General features: G+C 43.9%; 1 protein-coding gene across 4 annotated transcripts in view; it reads left to right on the top strand.

The window, feature by feature from the left end:
* Positions 1-5,164, top strand: part of GATAD2A (GATA zinc finger domain containing 2A) — a 93,486-nt gene extending 88,322 nt beyond the window's left edge. For all 4 annotated transcript variants that reach the window (XM_032798800.2, XM_075070938.1, XM_032799044.2 and 1 more), the window contains one exon: positions 818-5,164. In XM_032798800.2, coding sequence (XP_032654691.1) covers positions 818-948 — 131 coding nt within the window. In that variant the 3' untranslated portion in view covers positions 949-5,164. The remainder of the gene's footprint in view (positions 1-817) is intronic.
* Positions 5,165-15,009: the final 9,845 nt, after the last annotated feature.

Raw genomic sequence — 15,009 nt, 5'->3', positions numbered from 1 at the left:
GTTTTTCTTTGTAGTTTAGTTGCACTTTGTTGGCCAACAACCTTAATTCTCTGTTACGCTTTGACACCTCCCTGCATAAAGGACAGTGGCCTGTTGCTCCATTACCTCACGCTTGGTACAGTTGTTTACAGCCACTTTGGACAGGTGTAAAGTCCTACTCTAGGAGAATAGTTGGTTGTGTTTTACCCTAAGGTGTAAATGATTTTACAAGGTGCATGGCAATGAACGGCAGGTCCTGGGTGTGCAGTTAATACTGTCTGTTAACATCAACAATAATCTTGACATAAATGTCATCTGCTTCTACTGAAACTGGGAAATAACAGATCTTTTGTGGTTGGAAAAGCTATAACACAAACTTATCAATGTGCCTCACAGCATATTTAACTATTAAACTAGCATTTTAACCTTTCAGGTTAAAGGGTTGGAGGGTTTCACTTCTGTTAAGTCTTCTAGTCTCTTCCTTTAAGCGATATTTGAAATCCCCAGGAAGGAGATGCTGCAGCAGCTAGCTCTCTGCTGGCTTTGTTTTTTCTGCCCAATATTGAAAGATTTTTATGTCATTTAATTTAGAGTTGAGATAATATTTGATTTAAATGATCAACTCAGATAGCTTAATGACAAGACTTTTTTTAAAGAATCTGGGAAGTTTTGCTGCCACTTGTGCAGGTGGTTGTACAGACCCCCCCTCCCCCCTTTTGAGAGCATCCATCTCCATAGTATCTGGGTGCCATTTACTGAGCTATATATTTTCCACTGTTCTTGTCTCAAGCTAAGCATACTGTGACACTCGCTTCTTTCTCTTTTTGTGTTCTGTCAGGTGGGGCTCTAGCTTTTGTCAACCCTAGTTTAGCTGTGCACAAGACTTCTTCAGCAGTAGACCGTCAACGTGAATATCTCCTGGATATGATTCCCCCACGATCCATCCCTCAGTCTGCAACGTGGAAATAAATGCGGTGGAATGCCCAAGAGGAAGACTCACCTGTTTCTGCCATTCTTTTTTATACCACAATACAGTGGAATCTGCTTTAAACCCAGCTGGATTTGCCCAAGCTTCGTAGGAAGCAAGACGACTGCTCCTCGTCCCATTGGGTGCTGCTGTCCTTGCTATGAGAAAATGACACCAAGAGTGAAAACAGACTCGAGCTCATTTCGCTACCAAATTCTTGTGATTGGCTGATGGTGAAGGCTGTCAGGAAGGGGGAGAAATTCTTATTTTGTGGCTTTGTGTATTTAGGTGTTTGGGGGGTTTTGTGGTCACCAGCACAAAAGGAGGACTGAAAGGACTATCTGCCTTTGGGCTCTTTACTTTGAGCTAGCTAGTCACCAAGCATACAGTATTCACTGGCAATCAAGGATGCACTTCTTTGTAAGAAAAGTGGAATATGAACCCAGTGATTGCAGATGCGTTTAGCAGGTTGAATTCATGTTTGCTTCTCCTCTTTCACCCATCCCAGAAAGGCAATCTACAATTTATAATAATGAGCGAATGATAAATAAGCGCAAACTCAAATTCCAGTTGGGCATGATTTCTAATGAACTGGTTGCTGCCCCAACAGTCCCAGCTGGTGGGAGTCAGTGTAGGCCTCTCACTTTCATTGGATTCTGTTGAATAGACATTGTGGACACTTGATGGTCTAAACCCTGAAATTCTGAACAATAAACAGTAACCTGTTCAGTCTCTCTGATCTAGCACAGAGCAATCGGCCCTTGCAAAAGTTCCCAGAGACTTTTTTTTTTTTAAAGTGAAACTTTTCTTCTCTTTTTGTTCTTTTGTGAAGTTTTATTCAAAAACTAGGAGCTCCAGAAGCTGTGTGTAATCAGGGAGGGGGAGGGGAGGCAGCAGAAGGATGAAAGGTAGGAGTCAGGCAACAGGTTCCTTCCTGTGTTATCAGTGAGAAGCAATCCTTCCTCATCCATGCTTTAGTGCTGCGATGACTGTAGAAGTACATGTTGGGCATGCTTCAGGCAGTACTGCCGAACCCTGATCCCTAGAATTCCATTCTTCCATGCTCCCCTCCATCACATCACTCCAGTAACCCTGATTTAAGGACAGGATTCTGTGTGGTTTTTATATTTTGGGATTACACGGATACATTTAGAATCATTGGGTTTGGTTTTTTCACTTTATATTGGTTACAAGTGGCAGAAATACATACCTTGCTACTTGTACTGCATATTGGTACTAGAACTGGTGCTGATATGAATTCTTTTCAAAGTTATAAATATATATATATATATATATATATACACACACATATATATAAATAAATAAATAGAGGAAGGGGGAGTTACTATCCAGTTTCTACTTTGAATCTGGTGTTTGTTTTCTTAGCAGCTTCAGTTAGATCCGTAATTTAAAACAGTTACTGTGTAGGGCATCCCTTTTCAGATCCACCTATCACATTATGATAAGCTCATTTTAACCCCTCTTCTGATGTGTGAATATCAATAGTTAGTTACATTTTTTAAACACCCAGTAATGTAGATGAATTAGTTTTTGCAAAATGGTATTTTTTGCTGTATAAAGCCCTAGAATTTCAGTTTGACTCTTTTTGTTCTGAATGTATTAAGAACTAGGTGGGGATGAGGTGGGTGGTGGGGGTTTTTTGGTTTTTTTTGTTTAATTTTCATTCCAGGGTTGGGGTTTTTGTTTTGATGGGGTAGGAAGAAAGAAAGAGTGCATATTATTTTGCACAGTATGAAAGTATTTCAGTTCCTTGAATTTTTTTTGTTCATGACAAATACCCATTTTACACTCTCGAGTACAGTTGTCCATTTCTATTTAATGACCTGGGCCAAAGTGCATTTCTGAATTTAAATCTCACTTCTCAAATTACAATCTTGTGCCCACAAATGGCTTTTTGGAAACCTAGGGTCTGAACAGCTTCTAAGGTCAAAGTGTGCCCTTGCTGATGCTGGGCAGCTCGAGCCTCATCCAGTGCTGCAGAAGGGGGATGGAAGAAGGGGAAGAAGCAATAATGTCAGAACTGTTTTGGGAAGTGCGAGTATTGGTATAGCTGCATTTAAAACTTTAATTTCAGTTGAAAGGATCATGAGAACTATTTTAAAACCCAGAAGATTAAGTAAAAATCAAAGCCTGCACATGTTGCATCTTGTAGACTTTACCCCCCTTCCCCGCCATATTGTATCAGTGTAATTTTGAACTTTCTCTTTCCACTTAAAACAGTAAAAGTAATATATCGAGGCCGAATTATTTTAGGGGCACAATGTAAAAGATGGATCAAAAACTCATTTTGCAGATATTATGGAGCATGGATCTAAAAACAGTTTTGACATTTGTATCTGTTCTTGGGATGTTGCAGGTAATTTAAAAATAATTATTGCATATGCTGTTTCTGAAAAGTTTGGCTAAAAATCCAGCAAGAAAAGATTCAAGTGGTGTACATAGATGCCAGATTGGCATACTCAATCCATATGTTCAGAGGTGTATATTCAGTTGACTGCGTGCTATACCTGGCCAGTTAAAACTGCATACACGATCTTGAGAATAACTATTAAAAGATTTGCAACAAATCTTTCCAAATAACTTCCATTTCTCCTCCTTACCTGCCCCTTCCAGCCCCCCCACCTCTCAATATACATCACAACAAACACTTACATCTATTGTAAACCTATGGTATTGTGACGTAACCTCTTAAGTGGTTTGATTGTGGAGGAGGGGAGTTTTAGCCATGTTGTAAGAACAAAATCTTTAGTTTATTTTTACTACTGTCATGTTTGGAATTCCTGCCACCAGAAGGGCTATTCCTTTCTCCTACAGATCTGCCCCATCTAATGCAGTCTGCTGACTCATTCATACAGGCCTGGAAGGAGGTATCCCACACCCCAGTCCTCTAAGTGAGGCATAATTGGACCGAAAGCTCCCTCTCCGAGCAAGAGATGATGTACAATTTGACAGTACAACATGCAAATTGATCTCCTGTAGGTGGTACATATTGCAACATGCCCCATGTTCCGTTCCCCCCACCCTGCATTGCTTTGCTGCAAATTGCCGCCTGAGCTGCTTTGACATTGCTCAAATGCTGCTTGCTTCCCCCCCTCTCCTGGGGAGAGGGTTAGAGCAGCGTTGGTTCTTGCAAGCCATATAACCTTTTTCTTTGAGACGTTGCAACTACGAGTTTTTATAATACAGTAATAATGAAAATGACTAACTATTGTAGTTAGATTTTAGCAACTTGTGAAATAAACCCCTGACTTTCATTTGAACCAGTGTTGAAATCTGGGAGCTGTGTGGTTTTTTTAATTTTATTTTTTTATAACCTAATTTATTATCTGTTTGATTTTGGGCATTGAACAGATTACCGTTTTCTGCCCAGAAACGTGAAAAGTGGCCTGGCTGAACCTTTTATTTTTATAGTTTAGAAGATTTTGACAGCTTTCCAGTTGATGTAAAGTTTGACTTGCTAACTTTTTTGTATTTTAGGGATTTGGGTAAATGGCATTCCAGTGTAATACCGAGGAGGATTCTTTTTGGTTAATCTTAAATTCTGGACACCATTGTTTTGTTTTCTATAGATATTTTGATCATTGTTTTAGGAACCAGTCAGTTACCTCTTAATTAACAAGTTTAGTTACCAAATTTTGCTTACTAAAAGAAACAAGGATTTACCAAAGTACAGCTAAGAAAATGAAAATGGGGGACTTCTTTCGGAGCACAGTAGAAGGGGGAAGGCTTAGACAGTGGTCGCATCAGAAACCCTATTTGGTTCATATGTCACTTTCTCCTTTTGTAAGGGGGGGACACAGTTGTCATTTTTTTTAGAAAATATATAAATATATATATCTATATATAATGCAAAAAGACCTCAAGGAACTGCAGTAGTGTTTGTCTGCTTAAGGCAGAGTTACGCTGTATATTGCATTTAGCGAAATAACTTGCATTGTGCTTTTTTAAAAAAAAATTTATAATCATTTAACAAAGAAACTGTAACAGAGTAACATTACACAAGCGCAGGGTATGTTTTTTTGTCACTCGTATTTATTGTGACTCTAAATCTTTGATAATAAAACAAAAATCTAAAAAAATGTTCCCACTAAAGCCTGATAGTCAATTTCAATGGAAGAAGAACCTGAAATCAATAACTGTATATTGTATTGTGAGGGATTTTTAGTATTGAATGACAATAAACAAATGGACAAACTGTCTGCTTTGCTTTGCTTTTTTAAGCTTGGTGTATTCAAGTCATGTTTTAAATTCTTTAGAGATCTGTTTGCCCAGAGATGTGCTTGTTGCACACCACTCTGATCAAAGTCCATGGGAGCTGCATGTATACATTTGAGAGCAGACTTGGGGCTTAAATGCTTTGGAGCTGTCTAGTTCAAGATGTTTCACTGCAGGTCTGGCATGGCAGTTCTGCCAGTGTACTGCACTCGTCTGAGAGTTCTAAAGGAAGTTCATATTACTGGCTTTTTTTTTTAACTACATGCAGAACAAGGCAGGCTTTCAAAATCTTGAGGTGCACAATTGTTACGGATGCGCCTAGGAAGGACATCTGCATTAGAACGGGGAGGTTGGGTTTTTTCCCTAACCTCAAAAGTACTTTTTCTGAACAGGGGTGAGGGGAGTAAAATCCACACAGACTTCATGACATGAAACACAAAGCACACTAACAGCCAGGGTGGATAAAAATCAATGATTTTTTTTATCTGAGTTTTTTTTAATTTAAATCAGATTTTGATAGTTTTCTTCCCTCAAAAAACATTTTATTTAAAGATAGTTACATTATAGCTCAAAGAGATCTCATCATGGAATGGGGCTTATAAATTCTACTTCTATAGTATCAGACAATATTTTCATGTAATGTTTAAGAAAAAAATTGTAAATGAGTTCCAATAGTTCATGGATTAGGGACCCAATTTTATGGGGTTCCACAGGCTTCTATATAGATTAACCTAAATCTTTCTATCTCCCCAATGGGTAGATACCATCAGAAATGCTTAATTTTGCAGTTCTCAAACTGGATTTCTGTCTCCAGAGGTAACATGCTTATTAACAGCAAAAATGTTTTTAAGTAAATAATATCTAGAGGTGAGACATAATAGACCTCAACTCTGTTGTCCCTCTGCAGATTTGTGTACACAGTCAATCCCTTACCTCTCTAAAAGTGCAAAGTTTCAAAAAGTTCAATGAATAGAAGATTGCTGAGGACGAAATAGATCAGGACAAGGAGAAGTCTGGAGATAAATGTGAGAAGGGGAGGGGATATATCCTTGTTTTTTAAAATTGTGTTTTCTGTTGAAGAAGAAAATCCCGAATACTTAACATTATTGTCTTTAGTTAGATAAAATAATTTAAATGTCTGTCTGGTGGTGATCTCCTCCTAGTACAGCAGGGCAAGAAAATCCTCCAAATATTAATGATTAAGCTGTTGAATTGGAGATAGTTCGCCTCCCAATGACTTCCTAAATATCTGCTTCAGTTAGCTTTGGTAAATGAAGTAACCAAACAATCCTTCATTTTCTGATAGAGCTGTAAAACTAATCTGAAAAGTTTTCAAAATCTGTTTAAAAATGTGTAGCGTGTACCTTCTAAAAATGAAACCTACATCTATCTCGAGTTGTGAAGAATGTGTGTTAAGGTTATAACAACCAACAAGAATCGATTTAATCATGGTTTTCTACATAAAACTGCATCCTTCCTGACTAGTGATTTAAATCAAATCCACCCTGCAATTCTATAAGTAAAACACATCTCTAGTCAATGCTACGTATCACTTTCTTTTGGATGCCTATACATGTTTTCCCCCACCTTCCTCTCAGTGCCTCATCCGTTAAATTTTGGTGAGACCAAACTGTGCTAATGCCATAGACAGGTGGGCTGGATAGCATTACAGCAGGACTCCTAAAATTCCTACTTCAACTGTCCTGTCTTCCATTAATTCCCCTCGCTAATGGCTCCATCCATTCCCTTGCCCTCTAGGCTTCTAGATAGCTCTGACTTGTTCCTCAAGTGAGACAATAACCTTGTATGAGTTCATTACTTCCCTCTTTCACTACTTGGAATAGTTTAAATGTTGTATTCACATTAGAAATTACAGCCTACTATTTCTTAGTATCAAAACTTTTCCAATTACATGCTGTCTGTTTAAACATCTCAAAAAAAATCCCAAACCATAGATCCAAAAAATAGGAAAGAGTGGGAAAATCCCAATTTCCTGGGGGTGGGGAGAACTTGAACTTTAACTATGGATTTTTGACCTGATTCTTCATTCTGGCTGAGCTCAGTTCAGCCAGACAGTGGAGTTTTGAACAGTAGGGAAATGACTGTCATTTTCATACTGCCCAAATTCTGGAGGCAGCAGGGAGTGTGAGACACTGGAAGAACCAGAGGTCCGCTCAGAAGAACCAAAATACAGGGTGCTCCACTCACATCCATTTGCTTCCCCCTGGTCTGCTCCTACACTCTGGGGGCTGTGAGGGGCATGGCACAGGGCAGATCTGTCAGCCCTATGTCTGGGGTATCCTCTCTTATGCCTTTGGTATTCCCAAGAGGTCAGTCCCACTGCCGCTCAGTTTTCATCTACTGCAGCAAAGCACAGAATGGTGATTTTGGGGGCGGTGGCAGATGTTCTGTTGCATTTTATTTGGAGAAAGTCCTGCTTTGAAAGAAGGGAATAAGCCATTCAGTTCCTGCCTTAGAATCAAAGCCGTAATTTAAACCAAAAAAACCCCAACTTCTGTGAAATTATTTCAGGTCCATTCAGGCTTTTGACTGAGCTAGAAGTAAAGTCTCTAAACACAACTCGGATACGCTCCTGAAGTGGCCTTCTCTCCTTGCTCATAGGTGAATTCACTTCTTTATTCCACAGGACTTTCCCTGTCCCTTCTTGCAGCCCAGAGCAGCTATTGGAAGCCATTTCCTTGAGACTGACATCAGCTGCCTCTTGATCTGGAGAAGATACAAGCTGGAATGTGCATCACTTCACTGCACATATAATCCTCTGAAAGAGCTGGGTTATGCTATGCAGCAAGCCTATTTGCAGGGACAGCACAATCCATTAGGCAACCTAGGCGGTCGCCTAGCACACTAACATTTGGGGGGTGGCGACCGCAGCAGCCAGATCTTCAGCTGCCCCAGTTGTCGGTGGCATTTCAGGGGTGGGACCTTCTCCTGCCTCTGTCAGGGGCGGGACCTTCCGCTGCCTAGGGCGACAAGCTGGCAGTGCTCCTGCCCATTTGATGGGGGAATAGAGGACCTAAATGGATCCTCTGAAAACCATCCAGCAGATGTACTCAGTGGCGCTTTCTACCTGGATCTCTGCTACTAAACACCTGTAACTGTGTCTCACCCAACACTTCTCAGATTTACCGTGTGTCAAGCCTTTCTCATGAGTCTTGCCTCCGACATGCAGAGTGACTTACAGAGGCAAAATTAATCTGGATACATCCAGAGTAATATCAAATATCTTCATGAAGACTGATGTAGACTAGCCAACAGTGCCAAAGTCTTGGAAAACTTTCAGTTTTTGGAACAGGAAGAAGTTGAGGAGACTGACGTTCACTTTTCGATGTTGCTTTCCACACCACTCTGGATCAGGTCTTCCCAATAGCTGAGATTTCTGTGCCTGGACAAGATTATCCCCAGGGAAAGTTTTGTTCAGACAGTACGTTCCATCTACTGGCACCTCACCTTATTACCAAGACTTCTTCTCAGGGAGGCCTACAATGATGCTTGTTTTCCAGCTAGCCAGAGCCCAGTCTTGTTCTCTCCAGAGATGCCTCAGCCCACTAAGGAAAGTTATTTACTTACTGCCACAGTAATAATTTATCTGAGTGTCACTCTCAAAACTGGACAGCAATTAAGGAGTGTGATGAAGTGAGACTGTTCTTAATGTTTCCTCTGAATACTGTGCGGTTGCCTCCGTTTCTGGCCGACACTCTGCCTGGGGCCCGCCCTTCCCTGCAAGGGGATGCTAAAGGTGGGGGAGAACAAAGAGGTCAGGTGACCACCTGGCCCGGGAAAGGAACTGAGCAGAGGAGGAGGAGCTGGAAGGGGTGTCAGTCTGGAGCTGGCTGGGGACGAGGAGGGCAGACATGGGTGTCTGGCACACTATCCCGCAGAATGGACCCAGCTGAGGGGTCCCATTCTCTGTACCTACAAGCTCTGTTTGAAACCATGTTCCTGTCATCTACTAAACCTCTGTTTTACTGGCTGGCTGAGAGTCACGTCTAACTGCAAAGTAGGGGTGCAGGACTCTGTGGCTTCCCCAGGACCCCGCCTGGGCAGACTCACTGTGGGAAGCGCACCGAGGGGCAGAGGATGCTGAATGCTCCAAGGTCAGACCCGGGAAGGTGGAAGCCATGTGAGCTTCTTGCCCTGAAGACAGTCTGCTCCGAGGGAAGAGACGACTTCACCAGAGTCCTCCCTGGCTTCATAGGGAGCAGTTCCAGAGCAGCAGCCAGGGACTCCGTGACGAGGAGAAAAATGGAAGAATTTGTTGAACCCACGGTGAAAGCCTGTGGTCGCCTTGCCTCCCCCCTCCCCTATGCAATTTCCTCAACTTGTACTTTCTCCCTTGACCTTTCTTTACTCTAGGGGCTGTAGATAATCTCGAAGGCTGTGCAGACAGAGATTCCTCCTCCTCCTCCTCCAGAGCTGGTGAAGCTGCCTGGCATCAGAGTGCCATAAAGTCACGGAACGTGGTCAGAGCCATGCTAGAGTAATAACGGAGTCCTTTGCTAGGCTCCAGGGAAGCAGGTCACAAATCTCCGCTAAAATATCTCTTCCAGGCAAAGAGGTTTCTTCCATCTCATTAGGAATCTGACCCGTGGAGTGAAGTCATGGAAGGTGGGAACATATGAAGCTGGCTGGCAGGAATAGCAGCCTAAGCCAGTTTACAAGCATCAGGAAAATCAGATTGTATCAGATCAGCAGAGGTGGGAAAAGCCCTGAGGTGTGTCCATCCTTCGGAAGCTGTGGGCATACACATGATCTCCCTTCTAAACCTTGACTTAGTTCGCAGGTGAAACTGCCACCCTCCAAAGGGTTAAACCCAGTGCAATCATCCTTCCAAAGTTTTATAATGCGGGGTGGGGCGTTGCTCTATGAGTTAGAATTCAGCCAATGGAAACTATAGGCCTTTTGATGCCACCACCCCACTGTACAGCAGTCTGGGCAGCACTTAAAAGGCTGAGCTGCTCCAGAGGCAATTTAAAGAGGGGGTGGGGGAAGGAGGCTGAATTGCTCTGTTTAGCCCATGCAACAGCAAACCAGGCCCAGCTTGGATAAAATTCCAGCTCAAGTTTGTGACCCTACCAGAGCCCCCGGGTGGAATCCTAGTTCCACATGTCACTTGCCTCTTTTATTCTGTTTGTCGCTGTGGATGCAGGCCGTCCAGGGAGGCCAGCTGTTAAAAGGTGATGTGGTAGGAATCAGTTGGGATTGGCGGGCAGCCCTCTGTGAAGCCTGCCGCTAACAGCAGGACACTTGCAGGCTGGCTTGGTTGGAGCAATCCACAGCGTGTTTCCACCAAAGCGTTAACAGGATTTCAGCTCGGCAGCCCTCTCCCCTCACTTCCAGTCCTCTAGCTAGACCATCCCAAGCTCCAGGAAGCTGATGCTGGGCACCCAGGGTGAGTGGAATGTTGTCACCTGCCCCCTAGGGAAACTTTGACATACCAAATGCAACTTTTTTGTATATTAGGTTTTAAAACCTCCTTAAAAACAAAGTTTATGCACCCAACTGTTGTTTAGTTGGGATTCTGCAGGGAGGAAACCTGTACGTGCCAAGCTAAGTTCTGTTAGGAAACTGCTTAAAATGCCTCATATCACAGACACGTTTACCCTTCTCTAAGGGCCCTGTTCTCCTAGTGCAAACAAAAGGTTTCTGCCTATTGTAAAAACACTCCAACAGCCAGAATGGATGCTAAACACACAACTAGACTCCCTTCTCCATCTGCGGGACAGTTTGCAGGAGGAAGAGGTCCTTCATGCCAGGGGATAGCGCAATTGTTGCTTTAGATTTCCACAATACCCCACCAGGTACTGAGAGCTGCTGCTGGCATCTCTTTGGACACAGAGATTCCAGCATTTTTCAATCTTGTAAACAGTTGGCTTGATGCCAAAGATCTTAGCCTGATGCTGCTGCCATGCAAGAACAGGTCAGGATTGCATCAGCTCATTACACACAGCTGCCCCTATAGAAAATTGGTGGAGACTCTTCCCTTACTTGGGGCATGGCGCAGCCTAAGATATTTAACTTTAAAGCCAAGGCAATTCCTAGTCCTGCCCCTTGGCCAGTACTGAGCAAGTAGAACAGTGAGTCTCAAACTTTTGGACTGGTGACCCCTTTCCCACAGCAAGCCTCTGAGTGTGACCCCCCCCCCCTTATACTTTAAAAACACTTCTTCATATATTTAACACCCTTATAAATGCTGGCTGCAAAGCAGGGTTTGGGGCAGAGGCTGAAAGCTTGCTGCCACCCCCTCCCCCCCAGTAATAATCTCATGACCCTGTTTGAGAGCCCCTGAAGCAGAAGTTGCCCCATGACACTTTACATGGATTATGTACAAATGAAGCTGTGAGCTAGAGCCAGGAATGCACTAACTCTTTGCTCCCTAAGTGGCCTTTCCTGTATTCACCACACTGGTGTCCAAGTCGATACCAAGACACCTTGGAAGAGCAAGCATGGAGACAAGCTCCCAGGCCTGGCCTCTCGTGAGCATTTCCCTAACCTGCTTGGCAGGTTTCAGACCTGATGCACAGGAATTGTGGTTAGGGCGTTTGGGAGGTCTAGCTTCTATTCCAAGCTCTCCCACAGCCTGCGTGAGACCTTGAGCAAGTCACTCGGTTACTCATCTCCAGAAATGAGGCTAACAACCCTACTTACATTGTCAGTTTTTCCGGGCAGAGGCTTGTATGTGTGGTGTCTTGCAAACTGGGTCTTCTCACTGGGGCCTCTAGGAATTACCACTCTCCACATACATGTGCCGTGTACACTCTCACAGGGACTGTAAGCTCAAACTGCTGGTCAAGACCCAGCAAGGATGACTATCCTTGCGAGTGGAATGGGAGTGAATGCTGAGCTGCTGCTTAGTAAGGAGGCATCTTCCTTAAACTTACAGCCAGCATCTCACTCTGTGTACCATAATTACAATAAATGGTGCTGCTTTTTTAATGAGGAGGAAATGTCAGAGGATCAAGAGTTTTACAAAGTCACTTTTAAGGAATTACTTCTGAAAAGCAAAATAACGTTTTCCCCTTTTCAACACGGTAGCCCAGTTTAAAATCTGTTAGAACTGGACAAGCACTCCCCTGTAGGTGGGGCTGCAGAGATTCCTACTGCTTGCAGCAATAGTCAGAAAAGAAGAAGAGTTTCCTTCTCCATTGCCTGCGCATAAGGAGGGAAATTAACCCTACTTTGGAGGGCCCAGAACACAGCTAAAGCCCTGTTTAAACCCCTTGTACTGGCCTCTGCACAGGGATAAATTTAACCTTCGTGTACATAATTAACCATGTGTAACCCAAATTATCCTTAATTCAATAGTTGTTTAGAGGATGGAGCTGAGTCTGGCCTCCAGTTTGTGGCTAGTTACTAGTACATTTGATAAACACACAGACTGATTACACCCAAACACCCTGTCCTGTCTCTGATAATAGCTTTGTTTGTAAAGCATGTAGGATTCTGTAACTGCGGGAGTAGCAATGAGCTGGCTGGAGAACTGACAGGACTAATGGCCTTGGGCTGTGCTGGGGAGCCTGTTCAAATGGATGCATTCATCTCCTGCAATGCAGAAATGGAACACGTGCTTATGAAAACTCGCTCGTGATGTTCAGCCATGTGACCACCGTCTGAACTCACAGCTTCTAGCAAGCAGGACGCTTCCCTGTGCCCCTGCTAAGGGCTAGCTCTGGACTTTACACAGGCCATGTGGAACACCTCTTCCAAAGAGAGAACAGTCTAGGACTAAACCCTCCAGAACTGGAGCCAACTTTAAAAAAAACCAACCAAACAAAAAAATACCCTGTTGCACTGTAGCGAAACAACTCCCAGGTTCACTCCCCTGTGTATTTAGGATCTGAAGGTTACCAAACTGAATTTAGTTTTCAATTCCTACCCTGGGAGTCAGCCTCAGTTCATCGGATCCATGTTGTAACAGAAACACTATTTCAAGATGGGCGTTGAAAACCTAATTTGAAAACAGCTTGAAAGATGGTAACTCACGGAGGCAGCGGTCCTAATAGCTCAACAGCTATGCTTCTCAGCCAGTCTGGAACATCCCTGAGGGAGGGCAGAAGTCCCAATGTGTTCTGAATATTAGCCTGGTTGTCACCCATTGCACTGACGCAAGATCACCAACGTACACGAGTGTGCACTGGGACCTCTGGCATGGGCAGCATAGACCTGCAAAACATCTGTGAGGCCTGCCAAAATCTCTGAGCAGTTGATAGCCCCTTTGCCCGTTCGGCAGGTGGAAAGGTGCTGCAGGGCAATGGGTTCACACAGCTGGAACAAGGGAGCAGCACTCTGACCCATATTATCACCAATGCTAATGAAAGAGCCTAGCTCCACTTTTGGCTCTGAGGCTGAGTGGCTGGGCTGGAAGGCTGCAGCTCAAAAGATGGGTTTGGTTTTTGTGTTCTTCCTGGAGCAAACTTGGGAAATCACTGAGGCTGGAAAACCATGGAATGCCGTGTCTTCCAAAGCCCCTGCTTGGAGCAGAACTGCACTTTGAGTGAATTAACGCTGTCAAAGCAGCTGTCCTCAATGGAGAAGGGCAAATGCAACAGCATCAAAGATGATTTGCTTTGGTAAAGGAGCCTTTTTCCTTTGAATGAGCAGATTAACCAACCTCTCTGGTTTCTGTCCGTCTCTTCCTCTTAGCTGTTGTTCTGTGCAAACAATACACTCAAGAGACCTAGGGTTTAATTGGGGTACTGCCAGCCCCAAATGTTCAGAAATCATGAGTCAGGCTCACCAGAAATCATGAGATTATGTAAAAATAATAGGTTATTTGTCGCCACCTTTTTGAGCCTTTAGGGTGCACCAGGGTTACATTTTGAAGCTTTCTCCGCAGCCAGGAGGGCTGGAAACTTTTTCTTTAAGAATGAAGGCTGAAATCATCACACAACCCCTTGACTCCGGGTGCTGAGGCTTTAAGGAAAATAAGCACGTGACTCATGACAAAATCCTGGGAATTGGCAGCACTGTCATTGTTTTCAGAAAACACCAGTTGCCACCAAACACCATGTGGGGGTGTAGGAGAGCAGGGTTGTGGCAGTGGCAGCCTGGCTTTCACCAAGATTCCATTGCAAAAGTGAAGTCTTCATGGGGGTGCAGAAAACACCCTCCATAAGAAATTTCCTCCTGCTACAGGGTCTTCTGTGGTCACACAGTGTTTCTTCCCCTACTGACTCTTAGTTCACTGCCTGTACCATAAACCACTTTCTCTGCATGGGAGCTGGCTAATCCCCCTAACAGGCTTGCAGTACCCTCCTCTTCACACCCTAGCTCTGGAGAGCTTCCCAGCGGGACATGCAATCTGCTTCTGGCTTGCTGTGGGTTTGGCTGGTGTGGGAGACAAAATTAAGGACCCAGCTCATGATTCTGTGTGGCATGGCTGCAAGCTTATGCTCTGTGCAAGGCAGGCAAAGGTCCTGCTGTGGTGACTAGTTCCTTTCCTCTCCCCACCCCCACTCTTTAGCCTCTCTGAGCTTTATCAGGAGCTAGGGTTGTCTTATATCACCTCCTCACTCAGGCTGAGTAGGAAAACAAAGGGACTGGGCGATGGCAAAGTAGCATTTAATGACTTAACCCCCTCAGGGTAGCTGCAGGTTGTTTACTGAAGCTTCCCTCCAAGGGAAAATGCCAAAGTCCCAGAGCCAGCCTGTGTTCAGCCTCCAACCCATAAACCAATGGGCCCTTGAAAACTACCAAGGGGCCTCACAGGAAACGCGAGTGCCAAGGTAGGAATCAAGCTGGTGCTGCGTCTTGCTGCCCCTTGCCTGGAGTGCCTGAGTCAAGGTTCCAGAGAGGAACCTCTGCTGCAG

Source organism: Chelonoidis abingdonii, chromosome 11, assembly GCF_003597395.2.
Source record: "Chelonoidis abingdonii isolate Lonesome George chromosome 11, CheloAbing_2.0, whole genome shotgun sequence".
In the NCBI taxonomy this organism is placed as follows: domain Eukaryota; kingdom Metazoa; phylum Chordata; order Testudines; family Testudinidae; genus Chelonoidis; species Chelonoidis abingdonii.
This window is presented reverse-complemented; position numbering and strand designations above follow the sequence as displayed.